The following is a 13,287-nucleotide window of genomic DNA, read 5'->3' as shown; positions in this document are numbered from 1 at the left end:
AGGTTTTGAGTTAATTTGCACAATATCCGAAACTTACTTTTGCGAACTAGTCCTAGGATTTTTGGCCTGTCTTCACAGAATTGGTGTCAAATTACTCAGACGAGTGTGATCCTCAATATTCATCAAAAACGTTGAGATTTGTAAACAATATGGCTGCCACAGATAACTGTTTCTCAGAAAACATAAGTCTGATCAAGGTTAAATGTTGTATACTTCATCTTTATACCACATAATCTGTAACTGGATTTTTGATGATGAGCTGGTTACTTAAAAAAACATCATCAATGGCTTGTCAGCAGGCATTTCACAGGATTTACATTGTGCTGTTATTGCAAAATCTTAATGGTAGGTCTCATTAGGGACCAACTAGTAAATTATTCAATCTCACTTAAATTGGCCACAAGGGGGGCTATGTTCATGTTTATTCACATAAAAACAAGTGTAAATCTTTTAAAATAAGATTTAAAATGAGTTGGAGTAAGGTCGTTTATGGTTTCTGGACAAAACCATAAAAATTTATTTTTGGACCTTTTAGCCCTGCCCACTCAAATTTACAATAAGTTGTATAATATGCAAAACCTACTTTCGTGACTCAGTATTAGGATTTCTGGCTTACCTTTAAAAAATGGTGCAGAATATTCTGAATCTTAAGTATAAAAAATATATTGAGATTTATAAACAATATGACTGCCAAATGCCCATCAATTCTAGTGAGGCAGAGCCTAATGCACTTTTTGACTATATAGTATACAGTTATAGAAGGGAAGTGATTTATAATCGCACTATCCGGTGTCACCCAGATGAGGATGGGTTCCCTTTTGAGTCTGGTTCCTCTCGAGGTTTATTCATTATATCATCTCAGGGAGTTTTCCTTGCCTTCATCACCTCTTGCTTGCTCATTAGGGATGAATTTATAAATTTACAATTTATATATTTATATAAAGCTGCTGTGTGACAATGTCCATAGATTACAAGTAATACAAGAAAATTGAATTGAATTAATATATTTAAACAGCTGGCTCATGATTCCTTCCATGGATTCGCATGAAACTTGAAAACTATATTCAGGACAAAGTTCTGAAGATATCTGCAAAGGTTGGGGCCAAAGATAAGGGGCAAAGTTAAGTTTGAATAGTTGTTTCTCATGAACCATAAGTCCAGTTAAGTTGAACTTTAATGTGCTACATCTCTTTGCTTATCTTTAAGTGGCTTTCTAAAGATCTTTGAGTTATTTACAAAACATGGCCACCATCAGCCAATCAGGTTTCAGCAGGAATTTCACACAATTAGCATTGAGTTACAATAACAAAAGTTGATAAGTATGTTCATTTATTTTTCTGTGCAACTTGGCAAGAGCTGGACACTGGGGGTGCTATTTGACAAGGGTGCTTGAACCCCCCAGATCGCAACTTGTGGCTATATTCATTTTTGAATTTGAGTTTGTTGCAACAGCTGTGTGTTTTGTTTTGTAGTTTTGCCAAGAAGAAAATTTTTTACTTGGACTGATATCCACTGTTAGTGCCATTTACTGTGATAAGCCTGCGTATTACAGTACCCACGCATGGACTATGCTGTAAACAAGAGTCTTGGTTTCAATTCAATTCAGTTTTATTTGTATAGTGCTTTTAATAATGGACATTGTCACAAAGCAGCTTTACAGAAATATATAAATATATAATGGTTTCTCTGTATGTATTTTTCAGAGGAGACGCCACCGAGTCCTGCTACAGGCCGTGTAGGGGGAGAGGTGAAGTTATCAGTGTCTTACCGAAATGGAACACTGTTCATTATGGTTATGCACATCAAAGACCTTGTAAGTTTTCACCACTTTTAAAATAGCTGAGAATATTAGATGTGTGTGTGTATGTGTATACACTTGTAGAGGCAAAGAGTTATTGAAATAATGTCATCTCTTTTTTTTTTTTTCTAAACCTTCACACAGGTGTCTGATGATGGAGCAGACCCCAATCCATATGTTAAAATGTACCTTCTTCCAGACCCACAGAAAACCTCAAAGCGCAAAACAAAGGTCTCCAGGAAAACCAGGAACCCCACTTATAATGAAATGGTAATTCCTACTAATAAAAATAAAATTAGTATTGTATTGTTAGCATGTTCAAATTTAATTGTGTAAGGTGAGACCAGTTTATCCATAATTTATGATGATTCCCTATACTTCACTCACAGAGCACTTTATTAGGAACACCTGTACACCTGCTTATTCAAGCAATTATCTAATCATCCAAATGTGGCAGCAGTGCAGTGCATAAAATCATGCAGGTACAGGTCAGCAGCTTTGGGTAACGTTCACACCAACCAGAATGGGGGAAAATGTGATTTCAACGATCAGAGGCGGGTTGATTTGAGTATTTTTGTAACTGCTGATCTTCTGGGATTTTCAAGCACAACAGTCTCTAGACTTTACTCACAATGGAGCAATAAAGAAAAACCATCCAGTGAGTGGCAGTTCTGCGGACAGATGAGAGGTCAACGGAGAATAGTCAGACTGGGTAAAGCTGACAGAAAGGCTACAGTTACTCAGATAACCACTTTGTACAATTGTGTTGAGAAGAAAAGCATATCGGAAAGCACAACACATCGTACCTTTAGGCGGACGAGCTACGACAGCAGAAGACCATGTTGGGTTCCTCTTCTGTGAGTCAAGAACAGCTGAGGCTGCAGTAGGCACAGGCTCACCAAAACAGGACAGTTGAAGCCTGGAAAAACATAACCTTGTGGGATGAATCGCTTTGGTCAAACTTTGGCACCAACAGCATGAATCCATGGACCCAACCTAAATCGTGTCAACAGTCCAGGCTGGTAGAGGTGGTGTAATGGTGTGGGGAACGTTTTTTTGGGACACTTTGAGCCTGTAAATACCAGCCAATCATTGCTTGAATTCCACAGCCTATTTGAGTATTGTTGCTGACCATGTGCGACCATGTGCGTGTGCATGGCCCCAATTTACCCATCTTCTAATGGCTACTTCCAGCATCATAATGTACCATGTCACAAAGCAAAAGTTGTCTTAAATTGGTTTCATAAACAATGACAATGAGTTCAGTGTTCTTCAGTGGTCTTCTCAGTCACCGGATCTGAAACCAGTATGGACCAGAATCTCAAAGGAATGTTTCCAACACCTTTTGGAATCCATTCCACGAAGAACAAAGGGAGGCCCTACCCAGTATTAGTATAGGGTTTCCAATAAAGTGCTCATTGAGTGTATTTTCGAATGAATTAGCTAACATCTTCCTGTACCTTCATGTAGGGGTAAAGTTTTCTTCTTTGAATGCAAATTAAGTCCTCCCTGGCCAATGACAAAAATAGAGTCCCCTTCAAAAGTATTGGAATGGCAAGGCCATCTCTTTTTTTTTTTTTTTTTTTTTTTTTTTTGGGCTATACACTGAAGACTGGAGAGATCAAAATATGCATATGACACAGCAGATCAGAATTTCAGTTTTCATTTCATGATATTTTCATCTAGATATGTTAAACAACTTAGCTCATAGCATCTTTTGTGTTTGAACCCACGCATTTTTCAAGTGATCAGAAATATTGGTACATGTGACTGATGGATGTTTCTTGCTGCCCAGGTGTGTCCTGTTAGATTGATTGTTAAAACAGGTAATATCTCTGAATGTCTTCTCTTTTTTGGGCCTTGGCCTTTGCCTGTAAAAAGGATAAACCAGCATGATGACAGAGCTGTCTGTGGGAGAAAAGCAAGCCATTTGGAAGCTGAGATAAGAAAGAAAATCACATTGGGCATAATCAGTACAACAATTTGGAATGTCCTGAAAAAGACCTCACAACCAGACATCGAACAAGGTCGGCCCAGGAAAACAACTGTAGTTGATGACAGAGGCATTTTGAGAGCTGTGAAGAAAAACCCAAAAACAATAGTCAGTGACATTGCCAACAACCTCCACAGAATGGGGGTGAAGGTATCACAATCCAGATTGGCCAGATTGGAATTCGCAAAGGAATACAGAGATGACCAACAAAAGTTGTGGAACAGACTTTTATGGACTGATGAGAGCAAGATTAACCTCTACCAACATGATGGAAAGGTGGATCATTTCCTCCTGCTTATGATCCAAAACATACAAGCTCTTTGGTCAAGCATGGTGGAGGTAGTGTCATGGCTTGGGCTTGCAGGGCTGCTTCTGGAACAGGCTCACTAATCTTTATTGATGATATAACTCATGATGGATGCAGGAGAATCAATTAAGACATTTACAGAAAAATTCCCTCTGCCAATTTAAAGAGAAATGCATCCAATTTAATTGGGAGGAACTTCATCATGCAGCAAGACAATTACCCAAAATACACTGCCAACACAACAACAAAATAATTGGCCTTGTCTTTCCAGTACTTTCAGAGGGGACTGGTGGTGGAGGAATGTGCTGTATTCTTAATACTTAAAGTGTATACTTAACGTACTTAATAATCTATAAAAAAAAATGATCTGCCTGCAAATTGTAAATTTTAAGTTAGAAATGTACATACTATGGTTAAAAGATGATGAAAGTGTAAATTGCTCTTCTCAGCCTATGTTAGTATATTGTGCATACCCACAGTTTATCAGTCTTCTTCTTGCCATGTCAGAAGTTTACTTATTAGTGCTGACTATATGACTGTAGCCCATCTTTTGCTATGCACAATTTGAGTGTAGGCATCAGGGGTGGGCAACTATTCTGGGAGTCTGTGCTATTAGTGTTTTTTTCATTTTGTAGTTGTGCAGGGGGCAAGTAGGTTCAGTAGGCTGCTGTGACCACTTTTTTTCTTGTTTTGTCCAATACCCAGAGAAAGAGAAGCCCTACTCTCTATTGCATTCAAACTGTGGGGTGTGGATGAGGGGTGAGATGGAAAATACAAAAAATGGCACAGAGGGTAGCATTGTTGCCTCATAGCTCTGGGGTCTCATTTTTGAACCTGAGCTCGGGTGATTGTCCTTGTGGAGTTTCACATGTTCTCCCTCGTGGGTTTCCTCCGGGTTTCCTCCCACCTCCCAAAACATGCTGGTAGGTGGATTGGCTAAGATAAATTAAGGTGTGAATGAGTGGGTGAAAATGTGTGTGTATGGTGCCCTGCGATGGACTGTTGTCCCGTCCCGGGTGCATTCGCCTCACATCCAGTGTTGCCAGGATAGGCTCCAGATACAATGCAACCCTGACCAGGATAAAGCGGTTTTTGAAACTGAGTGAGCAAGGGTACTGGACCTGCCAACCTTTATGCATTTTTTAGGAGCTCTGCATTTTAACATTGGAGTGCACTGGAATATACTCCAAAATTACCCTGTACTGCTATTTGGTGCATATGCATAATGTCAGAGGTTTTCTTCCTGACACTCGAAGTCTCATAGACACAAACTTCTTGTTCACAACTCTAACTGTGAGGCACTGGGGCTTGCGAGTATTCCCATACCCGATTGAAGCCTATCTCCTGTGGGAATCTTTGGAGTAGGAGCGAGACCACCACCCATGATCAAGAAGTTTGCTACCAGAGCCTTTACTGTGTATGGATGTAAGGCCAAGCTCACCCCATATTGCAATTTTGGGCAGAGCCCAACTGGGTTACATGGATGACCTTGTTATCATATGTTCCCTGCAGTAGCCACCCCAAGCCTGGCTCCAGGGATGGGTCCTGGTAACCCTTATCTGGACAGTGTCCACTTAGCCTTTTTTTTTGTACCTTACATGGGGGTCATTAGAATCACTCTTTGTCTGACCACTCCCCTGAGATCTGTTCTCCAATGGTGGCCCTACTGGGAGTGTTAAGCCCCCGGTGACACAGGGGTTCACAAAAGTACACAAGCCCTTTCAATGCAAGGTCAAAACAAGGTCTCACTCCATGAAGAGAGATGAGATTTTGCCCTCCATGCTGGCCTATTGAATGATATGTCTGCCACTTTGTGCTGCCTAGGCAAGCACTACCACTTTTCAGCCTAGTCAGTCAGGTTTCTAGGCAACTTGAAATGGGACTAGACAAGAACACTGGAGATTCCACATGAATTTAATTGGGTGTACCCCTGGGTGTCACTACGGTTAGCATTAATGACTCGCAGCTCCAGGGTTTTCTGTTCAATCCTGAGCTCATAGTACTGTCTGTGCAGAGTTTCATATATACACCGTGTCCATATCGGTTTCCTCCCACCTCATAAAACCATGCCAGCAGGTGGAATGGCAACTCCAAATTGCCCCTGGGTATGAATGAGTGGGCAAATGTGTATGTGTACAATATGAAATATATGAAGATGAATAACCGTACAGTTATAGCTTTTTCTGTTCACAATTTGCTTTAGTCGTCCTCCATAATTACCATCAGTGGTAATTTTCTGACCACAGATGTTAGCTGAATATACTGGCAAGCTGTTCAGTGGCATTGATGCCTAATACACTCATACTAGTGCCAGAGGCACATTATGCAAGTGCTACTTATAATGTTTCACCACCCAGTGAATATCTGCTTAGCAGTAGGCCATTGATGGTACATGTCCACTGATGGATGGAGTAAGAATTTGTATGAAAAAGTGTGCACAGCAACAGATGAACTATGGTCACAGATTCTATAGCTACAAAGGCTATCTACATTCGGGTCCATAAATATTTGTACAGTGACACAATTTTTGTAATTTTGTGTCTGTACACCACCACAATGGATTTGAAATGAAGCAATCAGTATGTGATTGAAGTGCAGACTTTCAGCTTTAATTCAAGAGGTTTAAAAATATTATTGCATTAACGTTTAGAAATTACAGCCATTTTTACATAGTCCCTCCATTTTCACAGGCTCAAAAATAATTGGACAATTGACTGATAAGCAGTTTCATGGCCAGGTGTGGCCTGTTTCCTCATTATTTCATGACAAATTAAGGAGATATGGTCTGGAGTTGGTTTTGCATTTGGTAGCCATTCATGGAAACTGTCAATATGACAGAGATGTTGATGAAGTGAAGGAGGCCAACATTAGTCTGAAAAAAAAAAAAAAAGCAAAACAGACCTATCAGGGAGATAGCAGAAACTTTAAGAGTGGCCAAATCAACAATTTGTGAGCGCAGCAACACCAAAAGGCCTGGAAGACCATGGAAGACAACTAAAGTGGATGATCACGGACATCTTTCCTTGGTGAAGAAATACACACAACAACTTCACAACATCTAGCCAAGTCAAGAACACTCTGGAGGAGGTAGGCGTATCATTTGTTGAAGTCTACAATCAAGAGGCGTCTTCAAGAATGTAAATACAGGGGGTTTACCTCAAGATGCAAGCCACTGGTAACAATCAAGAACAGAAAGGCCAGACTAGACTTTGCTAGAAAACATCTAAGAAAGCCAGCCCAGTCCTGGAACATCTTTGGACAGATGAAATAAAGCTTAACTTGTACCGGAATGATGGGATGAGAAGAGTACGGAGAAGGAAAGGAAGGGCTCGTGATCCAAAGCATACCTTATAGGTCAAACATGGTGGAGTCAGTGTTATGACATAGGCATTTATGGCTGCCAGTGGAACTGGGTCACTGGTATTTATTGATGATATGACTGTTGATAGAAATAGTAGGATAAATTCTGAAGTGCATAGAGCTATACTTTCTGCTCAGATTCAGCCAAATGCTGCAAAACTGTTAGGATGGCGCTTCACAGTACAGATGGATAATGACCAAAAACATTCCACAAAAGCAACCCAAGAGCTTCTTAAGGCAAAGAATTTGCTTAAATGGCTGAGTCAGTCACCTGATCTCAACCCAGTTGAGCATTCTTTTCACTTACTGAAGACAAAGCTGAAGGTAAAAAGAACCACAAACAAGCAGCAACTGAAGGTGGCTGCAGTAAAGGCCTGGCAGAGGAGCTCAAGGGAGAACACTCATCATGGGTTCCAGACTTGGATTTGCATCCAAGTTTTAAAAATATACTTATATTTATTATTGTTAGTTTTTCCAATTACTTTTGAGCCTGTGAAAATGTAGGGACTATGTAAAGAATGGCTGTAATTCCTAAATGGTTAATTTGATGGTTTTTTTTGTTAAACACCTTGAATTAAAGTTGAAAGACTACACTTCAATCACATCTTGATTGCCTAATTTCAAATCCATTGTGGTGGTGTACAGAGGCAAAATTATGAAAATCGTGTCACTGTCCAAATACTTAGGGATCTGACCGTGTATGATAGATGTACCTGATAAAATGGCCAAGGAGTATATAATAACATTGCCTTTAATATAATTCTTTTTATTTATCTCAGGTCAATTTATCTAATTCACTCTTGTCCCAACTACAGAGGGTTTACTTAATTTTGGCTTAAAACTGGGTGTTATTAATGTTTGGTTGTACACACAATAACAGGGCATAAAAAGGCACATTGTATATTTTTGGTATATTTGTGACCATTGACACAGGTCATAACATGGTATGAATGAATACATAATCAAAAGGTGTGGTTAAGCATGCTGCTGTGATATCCAGTCGGATCAGCTCTTCTCATTTTCTTTTTAGAACATATAATAGAGTTCACTTACAGAATTTATGTAGACTTTTCAGTAGTACCAATAACTAGTTGACTGATCGAACTTGCAGCAAATATATTCCGTTTCTGTCAATATTTTAGTGGTAGTGTAATACGTAAAACTTGAATAAAAGTGTGCATGTTTTTTCAAAGTCCAAAATCTACAATTGTGCAAGGAGGCTTGCAAATGTACAAGTCTCGCATACCTATAAATACTAAAATATGGAATTCTAATTTTTTCTTGTCAGTGCTACTCAGTACTTTACAGTAAACCTATAATACTCTTTCACCCTTACTTCATAATAATTTCAGGTGGCTTTCCTGTGCTTTTTGCCCACAGCTGGTGTACAGTGGCTACAGTAAGGAGACACTGAAGCAAAGGGAGCTGCAACTAAACGTGCTAAGTGCCGAGTATTTGCGTGAAAACTGCTACTTAGGTGGTATTACCCTCAGCCTCAAAGACTTTGACCTGAGCCAAGAAACAGTCAAGTGGTACAGGCTTAATAGCAGTCCCCTTCTAAACTTATAGGACCAGATGTTCTCATCCAAGTCTTATGAGAAGACAGTGATATTTAATAGAAACACTACATCTAAAGTATAAATCTAAAATACAACTCCATATAGATTTTGCATGTTGTCCTCTAAACCCCTCTCTCAAGACACCTGCAATACATTTCTTTTTGATTTTAGAAACTGATTTTTTGTTTTGTAAATTTTGTTGTTAGAGGACCAAAATTACTTAGAATTTATATTATGTATCTGGACATGTATTTTAAAAAAGGGATCATTGTTACACCTTACTTCACTATAAAGGAAAAAAGAGGAAGCATAGTCTTTATAATGGGTTGAAAATTAATTTTGGGTGTCTGGACAGGCACAGGAAAATTGTAAATGTTATTAAACATGTGCCAAATGAACTGAAACTTCTTCCTGAAATATGGAAGTATTTTTTTTTCCCGCAAAGGAGAAGCTTTCCTGTATTCCACTATGCATTGTCTTTATTGATATTGCTATTCTGTCAAAAATAATTATAATAATTTAATGATTTTTCCACCTCTAGTGTACATTATAGAATGCTGAACTGATTCATTTGCTCTCATTCCAATCACAAAATCCTCTCATGACATGTCTATTCCAGCACATCTATTTTTTAATACCTGGGAATGGTATGGCCAGAACATTTGATTTTAATCTGATTTTGTTCTGCTACTAAGTAAGCTAAAATGAATCATGAGTTTGGAAAATTTATTTGTATAAAGGTTTTGAAAAAAAATTATTGCCAACTTACAGCTCCAGAGTTCCCAGTTTGATTGCGAGCTCAGGTTACTGTCTGTGTGAAGTCGGTGTGGGTATGGGTTCCTCCAGGTTATCTGATTATTTATTGTTAATTGGCTGTCTTTAATCTAAACAAAATAGTGTGTACTGTAATCTTTCCCCCCACAAGGCAAATTAAATGTCTTTAAACAATGCCTTGAATTCATTCTTTTGTACTGTATTGTATAGTCCGTTTTAATATAGTTTTTAAAGATAGTTATTGTTGGTGAATTTTGATCTGCAAAACACTGTTTTCAAATTGATCACTGACCCAGCAGTCAATTCTGGGTCAAAGTGTTTTTTGGGGATAGAAACCATCATGGTAGTCTCAGTAAACCAGGACCAGTAGACTTCAGTGATCCACCATATAGTGCTTATAGTGCTTTTCCTTGCATGTAGTCATCTTTGATCACCAGACATTCAGGTAGATATTAATGACCATAGCACACCCACATGTAAGTCCAATGATGCTTGACAGTTTCAGGTGCTACGTTTTGTATGTTACTCTCAGGAAGGGCTTCTTTTGTGCAACACTTTCAACAAGTGGTGTCTCATAGTTTGTTTGAAACATGACAAATTCTACAATTCTGAAACTAGGATCTTTGGTTTTCTTTGCCTCTCTCACTGTCCTCTTCACTGTCCTGGGTGGTGGCATTATGCTCATGGAAAAAGTATTAGCCTTCCCAGATTGTTGATTGTGTTTAAATTGTTATGAATTTTTATACACACATATATATATATATATATATATATATATATATATATATATATATATATATATATATATATATATATATATATATATATATATAAATAACTTGAAGAACTCTGCACTGTTCTGTCTTGTGTTAAAATCTCTTTGGTTTTCCCCATGGTGATGGATGACAAAGGAATTAAACATGTCTGCATCCACATAATTATACCCCATTTTTTTTACTGGGAGCAATAAAAATGTGATTTTTTTCAAGAACTATAATTGTTTATTTACATAAAATATTTGTAGGAGTGTTTATTTATGAGTAACATTATTTAAAAATTAAGTCCTTATGAGAACGTTCTTGTTATTTTGTTTGTTAATTTGAACCAATTTAATTATAATTTTTGCTTTATATTGAAGGGTGCCAGTAACTCTGAAACTGACTGTACTGGGCAAATCTCCAAAACAGAACTATCCTTTATATGTAGTTATATTATAATCCGATCTTGCATATAACAGCCTGCCAGGCCAAATCTTAACACAGAACTGTAGGCTTTGGGAAAGTTCTTCTATTTCACCACATCTAACCAACCGGAGTGGCATAAAACGCGTGGATATTCTCTCATGCACACGCATGCCAAGACCTTCAACAAAGTCACAAAGTGACCATGATGCTGGATTTGCTATAAATACCTTCACAGCTTCTGAGTGGCATAACAGAAAAACATTCAACCAATTGTTGTGACATTTGTGAGTTTGAATCCTGACAATGCCATAGCCATCCGTGGCCGTGAGGAAAAATTGGCTGTGCTCTCTGGGTGGGAGAGATGGCATTACTTTCTCTCTTCAGCCAATCGCAGGTATCTGTGAGCTCGTATATACAAAGCACTTTTCTTGCCTTGTGATGGTGCATTAGCAGCACAAAACTGTGTATAGTTAAATAACTTCATGCCATGCCATGCCACTTATTTTCTTTTGCTCTACTCGCCATTTATGCACATATCAGACCACATGTAGATTTGGAGCTATCCTGTGCAGCTTGTGACTCAGGCTGGGGCCATTTCTGTCCTCCATGGATGTGACAGACTCCTTATTTTCTCTTCTGTTTTTTTTCTGCATTTGTTGGACAGTGACTTGCCATCTCCTCTTCTCCTACAAACTTTTTATTTTGATTAAACTTGGTCAATCACTGATAGACCTCATCCTAAGGGTCTCCAATAAGTTTTGTCTTCACATCTAGTTGGTGCTATAATTTGCAAATTTGCATAACTGCTCATAACTTTTGTACTGCTCAACATCAAATCATGATTCTTGTTCCTATTCATTCTACTGTGTCCAACTGTTGATGATTTATGATTTCTCAAGGAGGAAGTTGCCCATTTTGAATTATAACAAAAAAATTGTTTTTTTTTTTTTTTTTTTGCTTCTTCTACCACAAATTTCATCGAATAACCAGGAAATTTGGAAGATAACATTGGGAGACCTAACCGAATAAAAGTTGTTTCTCAGATTTGTGATAGGATGGACAGTTATGCAGTACTGTGCAAGAGTATTAGGCACATGCAAAGAAATGCTAATAGAGCAAAGATGCCTTCAAAAATAATGAAAAAATATATTTTCCTGTATTTTAAAAAATACAGTAAAGAGCAGTAAACATAAAAAAAGAAACTTTGACTGTTGCACATGCTTCTAGTTTTTGCATGCAAAACCCTTCATTATGTTTTTTGTCTGAAAAGTGGTCTCTTACGCAATTGTGCAATTTCCCCACTGCGGGACAAATAAAGGAATATCTTACATACTATGATGCTTTCGTTACTGACATACAAACATTTTTCTGTAACATTTAATTTTGTGCTGGAAAACTAATGTTTGGAAATCTAAAATATTTTTGTGCTGACTTCGATAATGTACAAGTCATAAAATAAAAATCTATGACAAAGTTTGTACTAAAATTAAAATAGGATGCCTAAGACTTTTGCACAGTACTGTATTTTGACCAATCTTGGTATGTCACTGAAGGACCTTGTCCTAGCAATCTCCAAGAAGTTTAGTCTAAATTCACCTAAAATTATTATTATTAAAGTTCCATCATTCCCAAAGTTGATTCACATCATGAGACTATCCCAAAAAAAAGTTTGATTTTTTTAAAAATATATCTATGAAAAGGTTTGTCCATTACACACAAATTAATTTGATGTCAAAGCCAGCAAACAGGAAGTGAGGGCATATCTCAGCAATGGTGTAATGTATTTTGGCCGAACTTTGTAGATAAGTAAATGACCCCTCTCGGGGGTGCTATAATTCAAGTTAGTAAAACTGCTAATAACTTGTGAACTGTTTTTCTCCATTGCTGAGGAGTGGGGACAGAAAGTGCTTGGCCCTCTTGAAAAACTATTTGTATTTGCCTTTGTATTCAGACTTAAAACGGAAGTGAGTGTGATCTGTACCGGAAGTTTTTTTGTTAAACCTATCACTGTGCCCCAGAAACACTGCAAGACAATGAAAAAAACAGGGCTGCTGGAAAAAGAAGTCATTTTTCGTTCACAAATTAAAATGACAAATAGCAATTTGCAGAACATAATGCTATTCAACTCCTGAAACAGATGCCTTATGGACCTTTCCGGAAAGCTTCCGATCTTCTTTCTAATGTGACTGAGTAAGCAAGCTGTTTTAAAGCCACAATGCCTTTCCCAATCAAGAAACTGTTATTTAGGCTACAGTTGACAAGAATAGCTATCTAATGATATTTTATCAGATTTACTTTAGATTTTGAGTGTG

At 37.9% G+C, this 13,287-nt stretch overlaps 1 protein-coding gene across 4 annotated transcripts in view; it reads left to right on the top strand.

The window, feature by feature from the left end:
• The window catches only part of pik3c2a (phosphatidylinositol-4-phosphate 3-kinase, catalytic subunit type 2 alpha), an 89,960-nt gene extending 79,995 nt beyond the window's left edge, over positions 1–9,965 (top strand). For 3 of the 4 annotated variants that reach the window (XM_053235039.1, XM_026913684.3, XM_026913687.3), the window contains 3 exons: positions 1,704–1,813; positions 1,943–2,068; positions 8,839–9,965. In XM_053235039.1, coding sequence (XP_053091014.1) covers positions 1,704–1,813; positions 1,943–2,068; positions 8,839–9,027 — 425 coding nt within the window. In that variant the 3' untranslated portion in view covers positions 9,028–9,965. Of the gene's footprint in view, positions 1–1,703; positions 1,814–1,942; positions 2,069–8,810 lie in introns of all 4 variants that reach the window. The other variant, XM_053235038.1, reaches the window with a different exon arrangement.
• Positions 9,966–13,287: the final 3,322 nt, after the last annotated feature.

Source organism: Pangasianodon hypophthalmus, chromosome 6, assembly GCF_027358585.1.
Source record: "Pangasianodon hypophthalmus isolate fPanHyp1 chromosome 6, fPanHyp1.pri, whole genome shotgun sequence".
NCBI classification, from domain to species: domain Eukaryota; kingdom Metazoa; phylum Chordata; class Actinopteri; order Siluriformes; family Pangasiidae; genus Pangasianodon; species Pangasianodon hypophthalmus.
Note: the sequence above shows the minus strand (reverse complement) of the source record. Positions and strands in the feature narration are given on the sequence as shown.